This window comes from Pleurodeles waltl, chromosome 1_2, assembly GCF_031143425.1.
Source record: "Pleurodeles waltl isolate 20211129_DDA chromosome 1_2, aPleWal1.hap1.20221129, whole genome shotgun sequence".
Lineage (NCBI taxonomy): Eukaryota > Metazoa > Chordata > Amphibia > Caudata > Salamandridae > Pleurodeles > Pleurodeles waltl.
This window is the reverse complement of record NC_090437.1, coordinates 1,118,672,859-1,118,697,038: the sequence shown is the minus strand read 5'-3', so window position 1 is coordinate 1,118,697,038 and position 24,180 is coordinate 1,118,672,859. Positions and strand designations below refer to the sequence as shown.

Genomic DNA, 24,180 nt, shown 5'->3' with positions numbered 1-24,180 from the left:
TCTTTCAGTACCTTGGAATAAAACTATTATAACCCGAAATTGGATGCAATTGTTCTCTGTCTTTGGGATGAGGAGCTATGATAATGCCATCAACTAAACAAAGCTTGGATTTGACAAATTTCCTAGATGACATGGCCACAGAAAATTGATTTTCATGTCTTTAAGACACATTCGTCTTTTCCTAAGGTTATACCTCTGCCTTTTAGGATGAACAAGACCTTTTACGCAGCAGTAATGTGTTCGGCCTCTATTCTTGTGAACATGGGAATGCCAAGCTGAAAAGCGACTGCATAGTCTAGGCTTTTGAACTGGTACAAAAGAAAGATAGAGCCACAGAAGCCAATCCAAACGTGTGGCAAGATCAAAATGTACTATCAGGTGCTGTGAAAGCTGAAAGATTGTGACTCTGCATCAGGTTCCAGTTTGTAGTATGCTGCACAAAGGCCTAATGTTGTAAATTAGTTGGCTTGGTCCACCATGGTGATACGATTTACAATGCATGGAAGAGGAGCATTTTAGCCATAGTCACTGTTCAAGCCCCTTCAATATACACAAAGAGATAACTCGCCAAATTTCTTTTTCGCCGGAATCGTTGGGTAAAACCATAGGTAGCATCAGTCGTTTCAGTCACCCCTTGCTGTACAATCTTTTGGCAGCCCTCTTTGTGCACTCTGTAGGACATTCCTAATTTTGTGTTGGACAGATACCCATTTCTTCTTAGAACACTCTTTAACTACTGATACAGAAATCTTGTTCCCCGCTCTAATAATATGTTAAATTCTGCCTAGTGCCAGCATATTAAAAGCATTTATGCCCTTCACAACGTAAACCTTATTTTATAGTTTTGTATTTGAATTAATCTACTTTCAGACAAGACGTACCCCCAGAAGATCAATCCTTCTCACTTGAAAAACTGAGGTAGTGACATTAGGGGGTAGTGCTAATGTGCTTTCCTATAGCTCACAAGCAGGTTTCGGTCCTCAGTCAGTTCTCCTGGTAGAAATCTTTGGGACTATTTCTAGTTTCTAAGTCTCAGAGGCCTGGGGATAGGTAGGAGGAATACTCTCTGACATTTATCTAAGGACCCTAAGAGATTAGAGACACCTCTTGGGGACCGGTATTCGCTCTAGGAGAAGCCATCAGCAGGGCCTGGAGCTGGTCCAGTTGGAACTGGTCAGCTGGGCTCTTTGGGAAAGTGGTCTTCTTGCAACTTTTGGGTCACATTATCTTAACAGGTTGTCAGCCAGCTGACCCTTGGACTCAACTTCTCATTCCTGGATACATCTGGGAGCAGGTCCAGCCCTGGAGGGGTGATTTTAGGTCGCAACAGCATATGCAGTCCTTGTTTAGTCCAGACATCCAGAGGTGTTCTAAAGAGGGTGTTGGGGTGCCAAATGTATGCCCAATTCCAGTCTTGGTGGGGGGAAACTCTTGACTATTTCCTAACCAATAGGATAAAAGATTTCAGGGGTGCCCCTACCCACTTTTATAGCGCTCTCTGTGAACCATCCCACAATGCCCCTCTACTTAAATCAAGATGACAAAACATTTCTTCCCCTGTGCATAGCTCCCTGTGCCCACTCAGGTGTGGCTATGATAATGGGCAAACCCTCCCTTGGGATCACTCCAAACCTGTTCTGGGGTAACTTCCTCTCCTGCAGGGTTTGAAGACAAGTTAGCTGTGAAGACAAAAGGGAGGTATATGGAACTTAGGTTCCCATGGCATTGGGGCATCAGGGTTTCCCCATAGGCTGCAGCATGTATTATGCCACCTATGGGAGCCCATGCAAAATGTGTCTGCAGGCGTGCCATTGCAGCCTACATGAAAAGGTGCATGCACCCTTTAATTGCAGGTACCTGTAAGTCACCCCTATGGCAGGCCCTCCTAGCTCAGAGGGCAGGGTGCAAGTACCTGTGTGAGGGCATCCCTGCACGAGTAGAGGTACCCCAACGAACTCCAGTTCCATTACAATGGACTTCGTAAGTGCAGGGAACCATTTTACCCATTGTAGGAAAGTGCCATCTTTCTTGGCATGGTTACCCTCATTTTCTGCCTGTGATTGTGTTTGCCTGTGTGCACTGAGATCCTGCTAACCAGGACCCCAGTGGTCAATCAATCACAAAAATTTATAGAGCGCGCTACTCACCCGTGAGGGTCTCAAGGTGCTTGGAGGGAGGAGGGGGTCAAGGGTGGGGGGAGGGGGGTCACTGTTCGAACAATCATGTCTTGAGGTTTTTTCTGAAGAGCAGGAGGTCTTTGATTTTGCGAAGGTTTGTTGGGAGGGAGTTCCAGGTTTTGGGGGCGAGGTAGGAGAAGGACCGGCCTCCTGTGGTGGTGTGTTGGATGCGGGGGACTGTGGCTAGGGCGAGGTCGGCTGATCGGAGGTTGCGGGTGGGAGTGTGGAAGTTCACTCTTTCGTTGAGGTAGCAGGGGTGTGGAATTTATTAAAATATCTACTTGTCCAGGGGACAGGTTGCTTCTCAAATCTACTTGTCCTGTAAAAAGATCTACTTGTCCCTTTGGTGCCATGTAGTGTGGCGACAAATTATGGCAGCAGTCTCATTATGTAAGAGCTGATAATAGCCTCTCTGATTATGCCAGGGCTACTAAAATAGTAGGGCTTGAATACTTGCAGTTTCAATCCCTACTGTAGCAATTTCCTTATTTTTCCACCTTTCTGCAGATCTGCATACTGGGGCTGGAGGAAGCAGTAAGCAATAGTTCCAGGGCTGGAATGCCTTTGAGTCTGCAAACCTACTAACCTGCATGTTTTAAAGATTTTCACCAGCTTCTCTCTAATATTTTCCCATAATAAGAAAGGTTGGACATTTACTCCTGACAATGGCAGAATTAGAACTTCTTCCAGGGTTGGGAAGAAAGTGGCTGGAGGGAAAATGAACTTGCAAATGCTCAATAGATTTTCACATGAGCAAATCTACACATCGTATTTACCGATGCTAAAATACAGTTCACAAATATTTTATAGGGGTACGACATATACCATGGGTGCACTTTTGTGACTTTCTTAAAGAATTTGGGGCAACATGTAGGTAGGTTCAGATTTGCGACCCGCAAATTGTGAGTCAGAGTGACTCTTAATTTGCGAGTCGCAAATCCGAATGTAGGATGGTGTCCCTGACACCATCTGTGATTCGCAAGGGCTTCACAAATGCCCACCTCATGAATAATCATGAGGTGGGTCGCACTTTGCAACCCCTTTGCGAATGGCAGCCCTCACAGGGATGGTTGCCTGCTGGAGACAGCAGACCACCGTGTCTGTGACTGCTTTTCAATAAAGCAGTTTTTTTTTGTAATGCAGCCCGTTTTCCTTAAAGGAAAACGAGATGCATTACAAAAACGAAAAATGAAACGTTATCGTTTCATTTTTTCAGGGCAGGCAGTGGTCCACAGGACCACTGCCTACCCTGAAAAAATGTTTACAGTGACATTCAAAATGGGGAAGGGGTCCCATGGGGACCCCTTCCCTTTTGCAAAAGTGTTAGCACCCATTTGAAATGGGTGCAAACTGCGATTGGTTTGCGCCCGCGTTCGCGGTCACGAAACAATCCTACATTGCACTGCGAGTCGCAATTAGGAAGGGAACACCCCTTCCTAATTCCGAGTCGCAAACCCGTTTCGCGATTCTGTAACCAGGTTACCGAATCGCAAAACTGGGTTTGTGCATCGCAGTGTGCTTTTTGCACGTCGCAAACAGCGAAAGTCGCTGTTTGCGACATGCAAAAAGCGACCTACATGTGGGTCTTGGTCCCTAATTAGGTCTGGTGTTAACAAAGACATTTTGTTTTTATTAAACTTCTATTTCTCTCTCTTTCGGCTGGCTTTACTGTGAGTGATCGCATTCTGCTCTTCCACAAGGAGCATATTGGCACACAAAGTAGTTTTGTTCAGTGTCAGGAACTACAGTGGCAATCAGTGACGTAACAAAACTGGAGGGTGCCCCTTTGCAAAGAACATGGAGGAGCCCCCTCTCCAGACTCACTCAGGGCAGATGCTGTGCTGAAGTGGCCCCCTGGATGGTGGCTGCTGAGCCTTTGTTATGCCACTGGTGGCAACGTGTGCTTTTGGAGTTCAAAAACTTTTTTTTTTTTTTTTTTTGCCGGGGTTTGTTACAATGTTGAGGGCCTGGTAGCTCCCACAACAATAAAAAGTGTTACAAAAGCCATGTCAAAACAAGACACGCATTGATGAAACTAAAAGACTTATAAAAATATGTCAGATCAGTTGGCTTTGTCAGTGTTTGTTTATTTTCATGCTTCCCATAATCGTGTTGAAAATGGTTACACTGATTTTCCATTAGAAATATTTTTGGGAAATACTAGCATGCATCAACACATTTTACTAAATGACACTTCATTTGCATCTAATCAGAGAGCATTCTGGGAGCATTATACTTAGCCTCATAGCCTAAACTTTTCAAACATGTGTATACACGTTTTTTTTTTTTTTTGGTACTGGAATCAACGTCAGTAGTGAAGTGTGACCTTAAAACATTTATTTACAGCACTCACCCTAATAATGAAGGCTTTCAAATAATGAACCATAAATACAAGTTCGAACAGCATTATCTTTTGGAAACACATTACCTCAACTGCAGAGAGTTCCACTCTCTGTAAACAGGCAGCCAAAGGGTTTGTGCTGTAGAGGGTTGGGCCTACTTGTCCCAAGGACAAAGTAAACATAAAAACTTGTTGCCCTTGACCCCAAACAAGATGTCCCGGGTGTTGGGCGATAGGAATTCCACATCCCTGAGGTAGGTTGGGCCGGTGTTGTGAAGGGATTTGTGTGCGTGGATGAGGATCTTGAATGTGATTCTCTTGTCTATGGGGAGCCAGTGAAGGGATTTGAGGTGTGGTGAGATTCGTTCGTGGCGGGGGAGGCCAAGGACGAGGCGTGCGGCTGTGTTCTGGATTCTCTGGAGTTTGCGTTTGAGTTTGAGTGTGGTGCCGGCGTAGAGGCCGTTACCGAAGTCTAGTCTAGTGGTTATGCGCTCTCCTGCAAATTTTGGTAACTGTACCTTTTTCTTTCCACAATTGGCATACTGGTCCCCCCATGTAAGCCCGTAGGATATGGTACCCAGGGCATTGGTGTACCAGGGGATCCCTATGGGCAGCAGCAGTTATTCTGCCACCCATAGGGAGCCCATGCAAAAGGGTTCCTCAGGCCTGCCATTGCAGTCTGCGTGAAATGGGTGCATGCACCCATTTTCACTACAGGTCAATGCACCAGGTCACTGTAAGTCACCCCTATGGTAGGCCCTCTCAGCCCAGAGGCCAGGGTGCGGGCACCTGTGTGTGAGGGCACCCCTGCACTAGCAGAGGTGCCCCCACGAACTCCAGTTCCATTTTCCTGGACTTCGTGAGTGCAGAGATGCTGTTTTACGCATGTACTGGACATAGGTCACTACCAGCTACATAATGGTTACTCCGAACCTGGCAATGTTTGGTATCAAACATGTCGGAATCATACCCCAATACTGTTGCAAGTATTGGAAGTATGATCCGATGCACTCTGGGGATCCTTAGAGGACTCCCAGTATTGCTGCCACAGTCTTACAGGGTTTTCCGGGCAGCCCAAGCTGCTGCCACCCCTCAGACAGGTTTCTGCCCTGCTGCTTTATCTGATCAAGCCCAGAAAGGCAGAACAAAGGATTTCCTTTGGAAGAGGGAGGTAATACCCTCTTCCTTTGGAAATAGGTGTGACTGGTTAGGGAGGGGTGGCCTCCCCAAGCCACTGGTTTGCTTTAAAGGGCACATTTGCTGCCCTCCATGCATAAACCAGTCCACACTGGTTCAGGGACCACCAGTCCCTGCTCTGGTGCGAAACTGGACAATGGAAAGGGGAGTGACCACTCCCCTGTCCATCACCACCCTAGGGGTGGTGCTCAGAGCTCCTCCAGAGGGTCCCTGGGTTCTGCCATCTTGTTTACAAGGTTGGCAGGGAAGTCTAGGAGCATCTGAGTGGCAAGGCAGGTGACGGGTGAGCTCCCCTCCCCCCCCCCCGATAGGTGCTTACCTGGCTAGGTGACCAATCCCCCTTTCAGGGCTATTTAGAGTCTACCTTGGGTGGGTCCTCCGATTCGGCTTGCAAGATTCCAGCAGGACTCCCCTGCAATCTCCACTTCGACTTCTAGCCACTGGAACCAGGACTGGACCCTCCAGGAAACAACAATCTTCACCAACGAAGAAGTCTCTTCTAGCAACATTTTTTCCACGGCTCCATCCAGCTTCCCTGGCTGTGCATCCTCTGAGGGCGGCAGGTATTCAGTCTGCATGAGAAGGGAGAAGGAATCTCCCTTGAACTGAAAGAGTCACTCCCCTGCATCCGCAGGCACCTACTGCAATGACGACCAGCTGCGTGGATCTCCTCTCACCCTGAGCTGTGTGGATCCTGCATCATGGGCGGTGGTCTTGAGTAGTCCTCTTGGTCCTCTCTGCCATCTGTCCAACTTTGGTTGATGTAAGCCTTTGCCTTCCCACGCAGGACAGCAACACCATGCACTGCGTCTCTTGCTGCTGCCAAGTCTTGTTTATATCTCCTCCAAAGGATCTTCAGGCGACGTTTAGCTCCAGCCCCCACTCCTTCCTGCGACGCCCAGCCCCCTGTGTGGTTCTTCGGCAGCATGGGATCCCTTTCTGTAGAGGGCTTCTTCTGTGACTTCTGTGTCTGCAGTGCTGACCAGTTCTTCCTCACCAACGACCAACTCCTGCAAGTACAGTTGGGTGAGTAGTAGCTCCTACTCCTCCTGGACTCCATTGTGACTATTGGATTTGGTCCACTCTCTCCACAGGTCTTCTCCTTCAGGAATCCACCGCTGGTTTCTTGCAGTTTTGTCTGGGTGTCCTCTTTTTCTTCTTTCCCTCCTTTTGGGTGGTTTCGGCAAAATCCAGTGATTAACTTCTGCATTCCTGGTCACTGGGGGAATACTATGTTACTTACCTCTGTGGTTTTCTAGTACTCTGAGCTCCTCTCTACACATTCCACTTACTAGCTGTGTTCACATTCCATTTTTTTTAGTATATGGTTTGGGCTCCCCCTAGGGTCACTATTGCTTATTGGTATTGGCACTGTTTTCTAACCTTTGCTATGCCTATTACTGTTTACTTGTGTGTGTGTGTGTGTGTATATATATATATATATATATATATATATATATATATATATATATATATATACATACACAAATTTGGCATGGTCGCTCCTCACCAAAGCACCTGGTAGTGCTAGATATATAACGCGCGCCACCGCGTTCTGAAATTTATACTTTCCTCTTGCAATGAAATAGAGGGTCAGCACTCCAAGGCGTGTATTAGCTATAATTTATTAAGAAAAAGCAACAAGAACGCGTTTCGGCATTTCTGCCTTCGTTTGCCTGTTGGACACCATCTTTGTTTACACTTTATATTTCATCACATGATCATAACATTCGGAATCCTACCAACCGAAATGCATATTTTTTCAAGTCAGTGTCCAACACCACCCCTGGGGTGGTTCCCAGAGCTCCTTCAGCTGTCCACTTTATTCTGCCATCTTGATTCTAAGGTGGGCAGAGACCCCTTGGGGCATCTGAGTGGACAGGTCGGTGACGTCACAGCCCCCTCCTGATAGGTGGTCACCGTGCTAGGTGACCAATCGCCTTTCCTGGGCTGTTAAGGGTCTCCCTCTTCGGTGGGTTCTCAGATACGATGTGCAATATTCCAGCAGGACTCCACTGCATCGTTTACTTCATCTTCTGGCCACTGGGACTGCAACAGGACCCTTCAGGAACCAACAGTCTGCAACTTCAGCGACGACTCCGCTCTGCAACATTGTTTCTCCAGCTCCTTCCAGCAACTGAAACATTTCCCCACCTGTGCATCACCTGAGGGCAGCGAGTCTTCAGCCTGCGTAAGAAGGAATTTCCCTTAGAGTGAAGGAGTCACTCTCCTCCCTCTGCAGGCACCAACTGCAACGACGACCGGCTGCATGGATCTGCTCTCCTCCGGAACTGCGGGCATCCTACACCACAGGTGGTGGTCGCGAGTGGTCCCCTCGATCCTCTCTACCAGCTTATCCAACTTAGGAGATCGTAAGCCCTTGCCTCTCCTTGCAGGACAGTACCCCTGTGCACCATGACTCTTGCAGATATCAAGGCTTGTTTTCTACTCCTCAAAGGGATCTTCAGGCTCCGTGTAGCACTTCTTCCTGCCAAGCACGGTCTCCTCTTCTCTTCTCCAGCGATGTGGGACTTCTGTTAAGGTCTGCTGAGGGGGAATCACTGAGACTGCTGTGCCAGCTTGCCAGTAGGTTCCCTGTAGGGGCTGCTTCCTCTTTGTGTGACTCTCCCGACTGCTGAGGGTCACCCCTGCCTCCCTTCCTTTGGTCGAGTCTCCTGGGCCTTGCTGGTCCTCTTCAGCCTTGCGAGTTGTCTTCCTCTCTTGCATTTGCTAAAGCTTGTTGATTAGCTTGTTGATTAGCTTGTTGATTGGCCTTTCTGCACCACTGACTGACTGCAATCTGACTGTCAACATGGGACATCACCTGCATCACTCCAGGGACTCCTGATCATCTTCTGTGCCGCAAAGCTGGACTTTGTCCACCGTCGACCTGGTCCAGCATCCACAGAAGGATGGGTAGTGGCTCCTGCCACAAATGGACACTTCATCACAAACTGGACTTGTTCCCCTTCCTCTGCAGGTCCTCTTCTGCCAGAATTCACCTTTGGGTTCTTCCAGTCTTGTTTGGATCTTACACAATCTTTTTCCAAAGTCCTCCTGTTGGGTTTGGGAAAAACCAGGTGCTTACCTCTGCTCTCGTGGATGCTGGAGGTCACTCTAGTACTCACCTTTTGAGGTCCCTTGTTCCTTCAGGTCCCCTCTAACGATTCCACATCCTTGGGTGGGGGACTGTATCTTGCATTCCACTTATTTAATATACGGTTTGGTCTTCCCCTAGGGCCTGCACTAGTTTCTATTGGTTTTGCCAATGCTTATTGCTTTTTATGCTCTCTACTGATTGCTAATGTGTGTATAATAGTGTGATTACCTATCTCCAGTTGGGGGACTGCCTATTAGTATTCTAGTATTTGTGTTACCCTAATAAAGTACCTTTACTTTTGTAACACTGTGTGGTTATTTCATGAGTGATAGTGCTGTGTGACTGTAGTGGTACTGCATAAGCTTTGCATGTCTCCTAGATAAGTCTTGGCTGCTCATCAACAGCTACCTCTGGAGAGCCCTGGCTTCCTAGACACTGCCTCCACTTCACTAATAGGGGATACTTGGACCTGGTATAAGGTGATAACACCATAGGTGCTTGCCAAACACCAGGCCAGCTTCCTACAACTGATGTTCCCTGTAATACATTCATCCAAGTGAATACCATCCTCTCTCAGGCCACACAGGATGGGCATGATCTGGCTAAATTCACACTTGCTGTGGTCTAGATACCACAGACTCTTTGTAGAGCCACAGGCACCAGTGTAGCACTTCGCAGGAATGGCTGGTTGTGGTCCAGGTGTAAGCTTCATGGACATGCTCTTCCACGGTTCTCGTCTTTTAGGGGCATAAAGCACACTTGGCCTTGGAATGCTTCAAAGATAGCGGGGCTGCAGCATACTTCCTGAGCCTGTCTGCTCCCTCACATCACCAGTGTTGACCCCTCTATGACTATGGTAGAGGGTTTTCTTACTGCCAGCAATCTTTCAGCGCTGTGGTACCCCCATACTACATGGAGAACAGGGGCAAGCCCATATTCTACCCCTAGCGTGCCCTTGACCATCTCAGCAGGATGAGACATTTTTTGCCAGGGTGGCATGCAGTAACATTGGGCAAGTGGGTCCTGCAAATTGTTCAGTGGGGTTACGCCATACCATTCCTCACAACCCCGTGTCACCTTCTACCATCCTCAGACTGGCTCACTGATTCCCATCTGACTGTATTGCAGCAGGAAGTGCAGGCTCTTTTGTCCCAAGTAGGCAAAGAGACGGTGCAGGCAGCAGAAGTTTGTTGTGGTTGACATTCCTGCTACTTATTGGTGCCAAAAAATGTTGGAGGCCTTCAATACCATCTGCGATGACCATCTTCCAAGTGCCTTTATGCAGAAGGATAAATTCAAGATGCTCACCCTGGCCCCTCTGTCTTGTCTGTCCTCTACCGAGGAGACTGGAAGATAGCATTGGACCTGCAGGACCTTTATTTCCACATCCTGTCCTGCAGGCACACCAGCGTTATCTGTGGTTTGCATTTAGACAGGAGCAGTGCCCCTGAGGTGTTCATGAAACTGATGGCTTTGTTTAAAGCACATCTTCAGAGGTCAGGGTCCTAGCCTTCCTCTACCTTGACAACTGGCTGCTGAAGGCAGTCTTGCGTCAGACAGCTGCCATCCACCTCCAGCCTATGGCAAACTTCCTGACACTGATAGGATTCATTAGCAACGTGACAGTCATACCTGACTCCTTTGCAGATGCTCCTCTTTTTCATAGCTATTTTGGACTCAGTGTGGCTTTGCGCCTCTCCCCCAGAGCAGAAAGTCCAGTGCATGTGGGCTATGATCCCGATGTTTGAGCCTTGGTCTTGGATTTCAGTGAGGCTGCATGGGTGATGACCTACTGCATCCTGCTCAGCAAGCATGCCAGATGACATATGTGGGCTCTGCAGTGGGATCTGAAGTCCCAGTGGGCACAGTCCGGGAGGGATTTCTGTGATTAGGTCCAGATTTTGGAGATTATTGCTAAAGCCCTACAGTGGTGGCTGAGGAAGCACACTGTGGTCGGTGGCAGACCCCCTCTATGCCCCACCTAGAGCTAGCACTGGTGACCTATGCATCGCTTCTTAGTTGGGGTGGCCATATGGGGATGGTGGTGATCAGATGCCTTGGTCTCCAGCGGCAGCTCAACTTCATATCAGTGTTAGGGATCTGAGCCATCTGCTTGGGGTTAAAAGATTTACTTCCTTCCAGTAAAGAGGAGACCACCATGTGGTACTGCACTAAACCCGTTGAAATGGGGTAATGGGCCCTGTGACAGGAGCCTATGCGCCCCTGGACATAGCTGGAACACCTGGGGACTTTCCTGGTGGCCTGCTACCTGGCGGGATCTCTAAACGCGAGGGCAGACAGACTCAACCATTGATGCATTGTGTGGCATTTACACCAGAAGGACTTTACCATGAATAGGAAGAACCTTGGCCTGATCTTTTCACCACCACCGAGAATGTCAATGGCAGCAGTTTTGCACATTGAAGTTTGCAAGGCATCTGTCACTTGGAGATGCGTTCTGCATGGAATGAAACTCAGAAATACTGTTTACCTTTCCTCTGATGCCTCTCTGAAAAGGGGCAGAACGTCAGGGTGCCTGATATTTGCTAGGTGGTTACATGGGCGTCCCTCCATACATTCACATAGGACTACTGTCTGGGCAGCTAGGTCTGTTAAGAAGGGCACTTCACCATTTTAGTTCTTCAGGACTTTTTGATTTGAGTCAGTTCACAGACCCACCACCTGGGATGTACGTCTTTGGTATCTTTACAAAATTTAAGGACTCTGCCATTAGATGTCTCTGTCAGAAGAACGCCTTTTCTGGTAGAGACTTTAACTGGAGATTCCTCACAGTCTCCCATTCTCCTCGTACTGTGAATTGGATTATTTTAATTGAAAAACGTCCCTATTACAGATCTGCACACTGGTCAGTCCCAATTTAGAGATCTGATTCTCTCTCTGATGGTGTGGAACGATGAGAAAACAACTGAAGTCTGCACACATGGGTGGTGCCGGTATAGGCCACCACATGTCACTTCCAGAGCAGAACAACCTCTGTGCTGAGTCACATAGCACCATCTGTCAGTGCTCTGGGGTACTGCTTGAGAATTTCTGGTTCCAGTCTAACACTCGGATGAATATTCAAAAGGTGTGGGTTCTGCAGGTATATGGTCTCAAACAGAAACAGGTAACCTGTTTGTTAATGCTATATTTAGTTTGACAGTATTTAAAGAATGCATATTTTATATTATGTACCTTACTTTCTCAAACTTATCAGCTTTGAATGCCCATCATGTTTCCTTTCAATTTAGATTTCTCAAATTGATGAAGTTAAGGTAAAGATTAGTGCACTCAAAGCCGTCTTTGACCAGCTGATGCTGTTTGGAATGGAAACTTTCAAAGCTAAAAAAGTGGGTACTGATGACACTCAAACTGAAGATACTGGGAACAGAAATGAAGACTCTGAGGAGAAAGAGGATGAAAGTAAAGAAGTTGAAGAAGAGACTGCTACTGCAAATAACATCTTGCAGCTTCTGTCCAGCTTTTTAGACAGTGAGGTATTATATGTAATTGGTATATTCCCATATTGATTATTTTATTTAAACTTTAGGTTAATGCTACTTCACTTTATATTACCTAATGAATCTGGTGTTGGGCATGTTTGAACTTTCAGTGTGGTGTGTTTGTTAGAGATGCTTAAACAGAAAAACCTAGTAGGATGTTTACCTTCTATCCCTTTGGTTTTCGATAGTTCACTTGCTCGTTATCCAAGACTGTTGGTGTGAGAGAAATTGTGTATAAAAGTGAAAGTATAAAACCGAAAAAACATTCTCCCAATATGCTTCTTATTTCTACTCATATTTGCTCACATTGCGCTCACATTGCTTAGCACTGCCGTAGATGAAATGCCAAGAATTGCTTTAGGTTAGTGTGATAAAATGCATTAACAGTTGAGATGGATGCCACAAGTGATATCACTATTCTTGTAGGCCATGTTAATTTTTCAGTCATTGAAATCTGAGTGCGACTCCTGGTAGTTGTGACATAGACCAAACAGACTTAACGTAACACAATGTGTAAAGCATTTAAAAGTCCAAAAACAGAAAGTTCAAAACACAACACAGTAAAATTCCATGACAGCTTATATAAAGATGGAATATTTTCACGAACATAGAACAAAACAACAAAAATCCAATAAAGACTAATGGATATGTGGATTCTTAAAACTTGAATGAAATCTTAGTGCCAAAAATAGCATAGTGCTAACCGTGGACCAGGACAAATGTAAGGTTTAAGGCTGACCACAATAAGCATGGGTCAGATACAAGGTCAGGTGAATGGGAAAAGTCTGGAGTTCAGGCCCAGGAAGTCGGTGTAGAGCTGATGCTGCTTGGCATCAGACCCGATAAAGGTTTCTACCTACTGACAATTTTTTCACTCTGTTTTCTGGAAGTCAGATTTCTTAAGTGCTTCCACTACTTCGATGACTGGCTGTTGAAGGCGAGCACACCCCAAAAGGTCGTCTCCCACCTTCAGACTATGGCGAACCTTCTGCATTCACTGGGGTTCACTATAAACGTGCCGAAGTCCCAACAGATGCTCCCCTTCATCTGAGCTGTTCTGGACACAGTCCGGTTTCGGGCTTATCCTTCCGAAAAGCGAGTTCAGGATAGGATACCGATGTTTTGGCCCCCTATCCTGGATTTTGGTGAGAATGACTGAGGCTGCTGGGCCTCATGGCATCCTGCATCCTGCTAGTGACACATGCCAGATGGTATATGTGGGATCTGCACTGTTATCTGTAGTTCCAGTGGGTGCAGCATCAGGGGAACCTCTCAGACATGGTCCAGATCTCGGAGGGAACTGCACAAAATCTGAAGTGGTGGATTTGAAACGCAATTGGGTCAGTGGCTGATCTCTGTCGCTTCCCCAGCCAGATCTTACAGTAATGACAGACGCGTCACTCCTGGGATGGGGCGGCCACATGGGAGAGGTGGAGATCAGAGGGCTCTGGTCTCCAGCGGAGTCCGGCCTCCACATCAGTTTTTTTGAGGCTTTGGGCGATAAGGCTTGCAAAGAAAGCATTCCTTCTCTCTCTCTCAAAGGGGAAAGTGGTGCAGGTGTTCACGGACAACACCACTGCCGTGTGGTACTGCAACAAGCAGGGCGGAGTGGGGTCGTGGACCCTTTGTCAAGAGGCTTTGTCCATCTGGCTTGCCTCGAACACTAGAGCATAACCCTAGTGGTTCAACATCTAGTGGGCATCTTTTTTCTGGGACGCGGAGCAGGGGTAGGTTATCCACCCAGTGGCCACACGAGCGGGTTGACTATACAAGCCTGGACCACTGATGCTTATCTCTATTCCAATGGGGCCCATCCTTTAATACAAGGAGGGTTTTTGTGGTACGAAGAAATCCCGTATTGGGTTATAACACATGGATTAGGTACGTTTTTTGGTCATGACGAATCGCACCGATCTTAACAGACATTTTTTTCGAGAAACATGTTGACCCCGATGATAGAAGTATAGTTAGTTCTGTACTCTAACTCGCCACATTCCCCCAATCAGGGACTGACAGTTTTTTTGTTTCTGAGGGTGGACTAGACATTACTTCTAATCCCACACCCTGTTTTTAATCATGACAGGGGTCTGGGTTGGTTAAATACGATATTTCCAGACCTCTAGCAATTTTTATTTTCACATAGTCATATACCAATCCCACATACTAGCACTCAGCTACTGGCATTCTTTACACTCAAAAGATCTCCGGCAAAGAGCCCCCATGAGGGGCCCGTCAGGCATTGCAGTGCCGGCCTTACGAGGAGCAAAAGCCCCATGATGAAGCATGTCACCATTTGGGGAGTGAGGGCTCTTGTTCTAATAAGAGCAGACTCATAGACTCTATTACTTACTGTATACATTTGTACTTGTCTATTGGCTGGAACTGTGTGCTTTTGTTTTTTTGGTTCATGGACAACACCACCGCCATGTGGTACTGCAACAAGCAGGGCGGAGTGGGGTCGTGGACCCTTTGTCAAGAGGCTTTGTCCATCTGGCTTGGCTCGAACACTAGGGCATAACCCTGGTGGTTCAACATCTAGTGGGCATAGTCAATCATGAATGGCGTCTCCATCTGGAGGTGGCGCAAGGTCTCTTTCAGCTTTGGAAAGAGCCATGGTTAGAACGGTTTGCCTCTGCAGAGAACGCACAATGCCAGCTGTTTTGCGCTTTGGTCTCCATTGGACCTCAGGCCTCCTTTACGCCTTTTCTCCAATACCACTTCTGCCCAAAGTTCTGAAGAAGATTAGGAGTGACTGGGCCGAAGTAATCCTTGTGGCTCCGGAGTGGATATGAAGAGTATGGTATCACGAGCTCTTGGGCATGGCCACGGATCCTCTGACCAGACTGCCCCTCGGGAGGATCTTTTGTCGCAGCAGCAGGGGACGGTTCTCCAACCGAACCTGTCCAGTCTTCGTCTTATTGCGTGGTGATTGAGCGGCGGCAGTTGACAGCTTTCAATCTTCCGTCCGAAGTCTGTAATGTTATCTTGGCACCCAAGCGTCCCTCCACCAAAACTGTATACGCATGTCGTTGGCACACATTTGTGGTATGGTATACCAACAAGTCTGATGCCCTTTCTGCACCTTTGTCTGAGGTTCTACTGTTCATCCTCTCTCTTTCCCAGCAGGGGATTTTCTTTGGGAAACCCTTAAAGGCTACTTATCTGCCTTCTCTGTCTTTCTCAGATTGCCAGATGAACCTTCCCTATGCAAGTTTCCCATTGTTGGGAGGTTCCTTAAGGGACTCACCCATTTGTTTACAGCGACCCTGTTCATAATGCCCCAGTGGGATTTGAACATGATCCTTATGTGTGCCCCTTTTGAGCTGCTACGTAATTGTACCTTTTGACTCCTCACTAACTGCTTTCCTGATTGTCATCACCTCTGCTCTCAGAGTGAGTGAGCTTCAGACATTCTTTGAAGCCATCATTTTCATCTGTCTATCTTGACAAAGTGGTGCTTCGTACCAGAGCCTCCTTCCTTCCCAAGGTTTGTTATGCCTTATCAGGTAGGCCAATCCATTACTTTGCCTACTTTCTACGCATGCCCCACTTCCCTCTCAGAAGAGGAGACACTCCACTGTCTGGATCCAAAAAGAGTTGCCTTTCTACCTCATTCTCAATAAAGATTTCCGGGTGGACGACCAACTCTTTATAGGATATGTGGGTGCGGTGCAGAAGCGAACCATCTTGAGGTTGGTGGTGCTTTGCATCAAAATGTGCTGTGCTTTAGCAAAGAAGCAACCTCCTGAGGGCTTGCGTGCTCACTCCACCATTCAGCTGCTGCCACCACAGCGTTAGCACATGGAGTTCCTGTCCTAGACATCTGCCAGGTAGCAACGTGGGCATCCCTGTACATGTTCAGAAATCATTACTACCTGGGCAGTCAGGTCCCCAGATATGGCTACTTTGGTTGTTAGGTCCTGATCTTGGTTTGCAGCCCACCACCGAGGTTATCTATTCAGAGGCAGGGAATCCGAATTAGAAGTATCTATCAGATGAACAAGGTGCTTACCTCTGGGAATGATTTATCTGGTAGAGACATATTCTAGTTGCAGATTCCTTACCGGACCTGCCCATCCTCCCTGCACTGCAACTTGATTTCTAGGGACAGGGATTCCCCTTTCAGAGCCCTAGTTCTGGCACACCACTCTGTTTATCATGGCTCCGCTGTACTGGTGTGGAAAGTCGGGAAAAGAAATGGACGTCAGCGTGCTGGGGTGGCACCTTCATACAACCGCAGCGTCATTACGGCAACTACGACGACAGACGCAGAGTCAACCAATGCCACCTGATAGTGTGCAGGGTTACTGCTCGAAGAAAAATCTTCGGATCCAGTCCTGGAGGTAATTCTAAGGTAAGGAATCTGCAACTAGAATGTGTCTCCACCAGATATGTTGTTACTGAAGGTAAGTAACTTGCTCACCAAAGCCTGTCGGGTGAATGATCATCTGTTTGTGGGGTTCTTGGGAGCAAAGAATGGCAAGAGAGAGCAGAAAGGGACTTTGTCAAGGTGGATGGCCTTCTACACTAAGATCTGCTACACACTGTACAAGAAGCATACTTTGAAGGAGTTGACAGCCCATTCCACCAGGGCAAAGGCTGCTACCACTGCACTCGCATGTGGAGTGGCTATCCTTGACCTCTGCCAGGCATCAATGTAGTTGTCAATACACAGGTTCACAAAGCACTCCTGCCCTGACAGCCAGGTCTAATGGAAAGGACATTTTGCCTGTTCGGTCCTGCAAGACTTTTTCGTATGAGGCATTCCAGAGACCCACCACCTCTAGCACGTACTGATTTGGTATATATTCCAAAGGTGAGGAATCTGTGGTTAGAAGTATACCTCAAAAGGGCACGTTACTTAAGTTATAAAACCCTCTTTCTATTGAATATTTTAACTGCAGATTGTACCTCAGCGTCCCATTCTGTCGAATGGCTTATTTTTCTTTTGGTCTCTCTCTGACGATGCGGACAGAATTAATAAATACCTCATGTCGGTGTGCAGGGGTGATACTTATTTGGTGCTCCACCACCACTGGGGTGGAACAAAGTCAACACGGAGGTGCACAGCCAAATCTCTCTGTGCATGAGGGCAATCATTTTATGATCTTCCTGATCTAGTCTAGATCCTGGGACTACTCTCAAGGTGAAGAATCTGTTTCCAACTAAGAGAGCATTACCGAAGGTAAGTAACTTGTTTAGGAAAAACAATTAGCATTCAACCTTGACATGAATGCTCTACAAGCTACTAATACAGCTTCCTTGAGTGGGAGGTGTTAGTGGTTTTACTTAATGAACAGGTTAAATTATCTTAGAAGTAGTACTTTTCTAACTGAAAAGAAACCTCAAGGCTCTTGTTTAAATATTTATAATCACTGTGCTATTGAATGGAGATGGCTGAGAACAATGTAGTTGTAAATCTCCGATGGTTGACAAACATACTTTAAAGCAAAGAAACAAAATTAGCCACATTTAGCAAGACTAAGATATGGTAAGTCTTTTCCTGGAATATCTGCTTCTTCAGGCAAAGATGAAGAACCTATTCCAACTAAAGACCTATAAAATCCTCATATATTACTGTTCTGTTGGCTTCAAGATATTCATGTACTCTGGGGTGATATTCAATTGGCTATGCTAGGTGTACTTGAGAGTTTGGTTCAGCAGTGAAAGGCTGTGGTGCTAGAGCTTGTTGACGTCTTGAATAGAAACTTAAACCTGGGCAAGTAGAGCATTGGATAGCAGAACATGTTTGGAGTATTTGTTTCCCCTTACCTTGGAAACAGAATCCCAGTTGGAGTTCATGCAATGTGAGGAAATTAGGTGTATTATACGGTGTGATTGTGTGACCTCACTGTGTAATAGACTACCTATTCCTATGAGACCAGTCAGGTTTTATTTGTTAAACCTTTGCTCTGTGGCCATGAGCAGTCATGCTTACACAAAGGAACAAGTGTAAAGCATTGAACCAGCATCAAAACAATTGAAGAGGAAAGAAATTTGACACCAATTTGTAAAAAAAATAAGATATTTTCATGAATTTATGGACACCAAAATGAAAAAGATCCATGGAGGGTTCCAGAGATATGGAATTTACAAGAAACAATTAATTGAGAAATTTTGCTTAACCATGATCAAATATTGGCAAATTCAACAAATTTAAAAATTACGAACTTCTTACAAAGTTTGAGCTACCAACTCCAGCAGAGACCAGCAAGGTCCAACAGAACAGTTACATCCTTAGGAAAAGCAGTCTTTAGTCCAGTTCCAGCATCAGTGACTCCTTGTTATTGACTTCTATGGAGTGGTCCTGATGCAAGCGATAGAGGATGCTGAAGGTGCTTAAGGATGCCGTGCAGTTGACGGGGTCTTCCTAGGGGCTATTCTTCGGTCCACAGTCCTGGGGAGGTGTTTCTGGCTACAGGATTCGACATCCCACAAGGTCTTCTCCAGATCAGCAGAAGTCCAGTCCCTACTGGGCTACCAGCCCTGCATTTTCCTCCTTTTGGCAATAACTCTCCTTCTGGGTGATAAAACTGCAATCAAACGACTCTCCTGGGTCCAGCAGAGTCTGGTGCAATTTTTGAGTGTCTGGTCCTGGACCAACAAATCTTATTATTCGGCCAACAGGTAGCCTTTGACTGGTGACAGCTAAGTTCATAAATGATTACATGTTTCCATATTTTAATAATACCGTTGAGAGAGAACTATCAGAGGAGTAACTCAGTGGACAGTCAACTTCCTCATATTGCTTGATTCTACGACCAAAGCTAATGGGAACCATCTTAAAATGTCACTCATAACATTCATAATCCTGTTTTCTAGAGACCTAATTAAAACGTTAAGTGTCATCAGTAGACTAGGAAATTACATCTGCAGTCAAAAGGGACAATCAAATGAGAACAAACCATTCAACATCACTGTATGAAAGACTGATTAGTGCAACCTATTGTAGATGTGGTAAGTTAGATTTGCAAAATTTTTACAGTTAAATATTTGGCTTACTTATTGATAAAAAGCAGGTGGGTCATGAAGGAAAAATGCATCCTCTGTTCTCTAGAGTTCATCACAACCTGAGTAAGCAGCAAGTCATACTGGAAGAAAATGAGACATTTTCCACTTCTTTAATTCCTCAGCATCCATTTTTCTTAGTCTGACACATACTTCACAAGAACTTGTGACAAATTCAGCATAAAGTCGCTTATTAATACTTGATGATGCTGATATATTTCTTTTTTGGGTACATTAATATGCCAGTGTTAAACGTCATGTTAATAAGGTAATGTACGTTATGTTTTTGCTCTTTTACTGTCTCTCAAGGTTTCTGAACTCAGGACAGAAGCTGCTGAAGGGCTTGCAAAATTGATGTTCTCAGGAAGGCTTATAAGTGCCAAACTGCTACAGCGTCTTGTATTACTCTGGTACAATCCCGTGACAGAAGATGACACACGGCTTAGGCATTGTTTAGGAGTATTTTTCCCCATTTACGCTTATGCAAATAGGTAAATACTTTTCTTTATTTTCCCAGTTCATTTTCTGTTATGCTTAGTTACACATTCCTAAAGGTGTGGTTCGGGGTTTATTTAAAAAAATATGTAGTAAATATTTAAGATTTCCTTTGTGTTTAAAAACGTTTTGCCAATAACTATTTTTTTTTTTTCATTTGACAAAGTATTACTGAATGATTTATAGCAATCATGATTACGGTGCAGCATGTATTCAGGTAACTAATAAAGACCATGTGTGACTGAGCGAAAACATAACCGGGAGACCTGGGTCTTAAACACAATAATCAAAACCGCACATGTTTGTAAGTTGAAGTGCATGCACGGGCACCCATTTCTTGCTTCGCAAATAGCCACCATCCAGATTATTCTTCCATCTAGTGGTTGAATGCATGTATTCTAACTCTCCCTCGTGTACCTGCCCTGTTTTGCTGCCCATCACTGACGGGAAGCAGGGCAACAGGGATCTTTTTTCTGAGGTGTGGTTGAAGTGCTGGTTTTAAGGGCTGTTCATCTCATGCATTATACATATTGCATGAAAACACAAGCTTTGGCACACAAAGGCCTGGAGGCCCATAGATATGCTCCCTGGGCTACTGCCGAAGACCAAATGACTGAATTCTATGGAAAGTAAATTAGGCCTTGGGATGTGTTTCTGTTTACTTACATTTTCACACTTGCCTATTCTTTTTAAATTCTGCCCAGAGTTTCTGGGGTAAAAGTATGATTGTGTGTTTATGGCATTTCTGTAGTGCAAACCTAGTGAAAAGGCAGTGGAGCACTGTACAAAGACGAGCATAATGGCAACCAGTGATAGGAGTGGTAGCTGAGTTATGGATAGTTCTTGCATTGTCATGTATTGTTATTTAAATAATTGTCTCTTAAATGCTTTCCTAAATTGGAGCAGCCCTGGAGTGTTCCTGATGGGTAAGAGTGGAACGAGGGAAGGCCCTACTGACTTGTTTTTTTTTTGTTTGTTTTTTCCCACTCTGTCTGCAGTCTGAGAGTGGCCTGGCTAAGGGTGTGCTGAGCAACACGAGAGATGCTAAGCCTCTCCTGAAAATACGCAGGGTGGTGGTCATGATAGCTTTGTAAATGCAGCTGGTTTTGAAGATGGTTCAGACTGGAAAAGGGAGTTGGCGTTCCATCAGGATGGGGGTGATGTGATCATATTTCTTCAGGAGTTGGATGAGAACTGCTGCAACATGTAGAATACTCTTCATTGGCTTCAGTGTGAAGCCTGGAAGGCCATGGTAAATGGTGTTAGTTTGGGTTTGAATTGTGAAGTTTTGTGTCATTGTCACATTTATACTGTTTCTTCTTTGTTGTTTTCTGCAAATAACATGGGGTTGAGCTTCAGGTATGCACTTGACATCAAAATGTAGATGATGTAAAGGCAGCGTTTGTGGTGTTGGATGTCTGAAGCCAAGGAGACATAAGTAGAGTTGTGTATCTCAGCATTTTGGTGACCCTTCAAGCTGTAGTTGGTGAAATGAGCACCAAGTGGCTTTATGTAGAACACTGGGCACTCCACAGGTGTTGGATATCTTTTGGGATTTGGAGGTACCCATGTGAACAAACTAGTGTTGGTTTGAAAGGTACAGGAGAACCAGTGAAGGACATTGCTATTGAATCCCATTTGAGACTCCAGGATATAAATGAGGGTGATAATGTTTGACTGTGTTGAATGCAACTCACAAGTCCAGCAATATCAGAAGGCAGGGGTCATCTTCCTCTGTGGTCAGGAGGCTGTAGTCTAGATGTGGGGCGGTGGTCTCCAGTCGATCTGAAGCCAGCCTGGTAGTCATGCAAGGGATGATTATTATTGTTGTGTCTCAGACTAGAACATAGACTTCTCTTTCAGTGATCTTGCTGGTGAATGGTAGGTGGGTGTTGGGACTGTAATTGGCTAGGTCATCGGGGATTAGTGTAGGTTTGTTATACAATTCCTACAAATTTGGAAGGACTGTATTATGTCAACAAAACTTCACAATATAGAGACTTGGTCTGCTTATATCATCAGTAAATGTTTAGGCTTGCTCACAGTGGCCCATCTAAACTCCTAACCTTTCAGGGTAATACATGTTGTTGGTAACCTCTAACGTGACCACCCCGTTTTTCAAGGAATTCTTTGAAACAGATCTAACCCTTTCATTCTGTATTTTTTGCATGCCCAAGGCATCACCAAGAAAAGATATGAAAAAACATTTTCAAATATTTATAAAAAAATCTTATCCTTGTAAATAAAACATGAGCTGCGATTATTAATCAGACAAGACACATCATTGTAATAAGAATTGTTAGAATAGTGAAAAATGCAAACAATTTAACCATGTTAATTGTTCCTAACATTACTCTTTCCTGTCCCTCAAACCTATACACTACAGAGAGCATAAGCATAGCAGGCATACTCTTCTGCAAGACCTGTTGGAATGATCTATCCCCCATCCCTTGATAGTATATGTCATGAAGCCAGCCTCAATGCATTCATGAATGCACCCATTGAAGTGTGCAGGCCTTCGCACTTCTCTTTGCATGGTTATCTTCTGTCTCAGGATGAAAGTCTGGGTCACCAGGGCTGCATCTGTCACAGCTTTCAGCGGTTCCACAATAACCTCATCATGAAGTGCTCTTCTTGTTGAGTTCAGCATGGGTACGGTTTATATAATAAACCACTATCCTTATCCTACTGTGCCAGAAGTGCAGAACATAGACTTTAGTTTGTCTAGGGAGAAAGAGCTGTCTCCCATGAGTACCGAAAATCTAACAAAGGGCATTGTGTTCTAATTTTGTGACCCTAGAAATAAGTGTACAGACTTGAGGCGACAATGCCTACCAAGAATAAATGCCTCATTCTTGTGTTAAAAGAAAAGATGTAAACATTAGAGAAAGATGTCAAGTTAAAAAAGCAAACTAACATGGAGAGTAAACGCAGGCCCTACAACACCCTCCCCTTGTTCGGTTGGAGTCTACTCTATTAAAAAAAACAACTTTAACAGCATAAGCAAACACAGAAAAAAGCCAATTTAATGATTCTGAGGCACCTGAAAGGTTCACCACATCCATTTCCAGAGTGTCATTAGGGCGTGGGAAGGAAACTGCATCTGCAGACAACAGATGAACAAAGGCCTGAAGAGCAAGATCCAACCGATGAACATGGTTATTGCCATCCCATTCAGCAGAAGCCAAAGACAACAGTGCCAGGAGTGCAGTCTCAGAAGAGAAGCCAGAAGACCTGGAGCAGAAGGATCAGCTGGCAGTGGCAAAAGTGGTTTATAATAGGCATCTTGCTGCAAAGGAATCGTCATCACAGGACAACACTGTTGACTCAACCACAAAGGACGCAACAGCAGATTCCTATCCATAGACTGCAACAATTGCTTAGCAAGGCATACGTCTAGTGAATACTTGGAAGAGCACCACAGACAATGAAACAGAGTCTGCGCACTCTGAAATCACACTGGCCTGAAGGACAAAGCCCAGTTCTCGTTCAGTTCCACTAACAAAGATACTTTGAAGTACTGTATCATAGGTTCACGACACAGAAGGACGTGTGGCAATTCCATCACCAAGTGGGCTCATCATAGTACATCCATTGTGGAGCAACAAAAGTAGAATCAAACTAGCAGTTAGCAGGAATAAAACAATCAGAATGCCTCCATAAACAATTGAAAATGAGGAATGTAAAAAAGACTGAAACATTCCAAGTACAGTCTGGAATGTAGAAACAAACCCTTTAGAAGGGGACACCAGTATGCCAATTGTGGAGTGCACAAAGGTCCTAAGTAACCACATTTGGAGGGAGAGCACACAATCACTGTGAAAACAGTCTAAGCACACTGATAGCAGGCAAAAAGTGGGGTAACAGTGCCAAAAAGAGGATACTTGCCTACACTCACCATGCCACCCAAGTTTGGACCCAGCCATATGCAAATCAGTTTTGACCCTGTTCCCCCTGGGAACAGTCCAGCCAAAACTGCCAGCCCAGATCCTCCTTGGACCGGAACAAGCATCCTGGGACAGGTTTCAGGGCATCACCCTTCAGCCAGGCTAGCTTGAATCTAGTGGCACAGTGAGAATGGGACCCATGTCTGGGTATACCCTTCTCATTTAGGACAACTTTAGTAACACAGAAGGATAGGATGATGGATGGAGTGCTGAACCTGTTCAAACACTCACCCCCAATCACTGATCTGGGTTTAATCCTGTGTTCTCCATAAAGGACACCTAGTTTTATTCCTCAGCAACTTTGACCATTTAAAATCAAGGAGCTTCCATTAGAAAGCAACAAAAATACTGCCTTTATCTATGGTACAGGAACTCCCTTCGAATAACACAGTGGAAGCATTAGAAACCCCAT

General features: G+C 45.5%; 1 protein-coding gene across 1 annotated transcript in view; it reads left to right on the top strand.

Moving 5' to 3' along the window:
- The window catches only part of NCAPG (non-SMC condensin I complex subunit G), a 228,311-nt gene that overhangs the window by 119,259 nt on the left and 84,872 nt on the right, over nucleotides 1–24,180 (top strand). Inside the window, exons 15-16 of the mRNA XM_069202226.1 lie at nucleotides 12,067–12,312; nucleotides 19,636–19,817. Coding sequence (XP_069058327.1) covers nucleotides 12,067–12,312; nucleotides 19,636–19,817 — 428 coding nt within the window. The remainder of the gene's footprint in view (nucleotides 1–12,066; nucleotides 12,313–19,635; nucleotides 19,818–24,180) is intronic.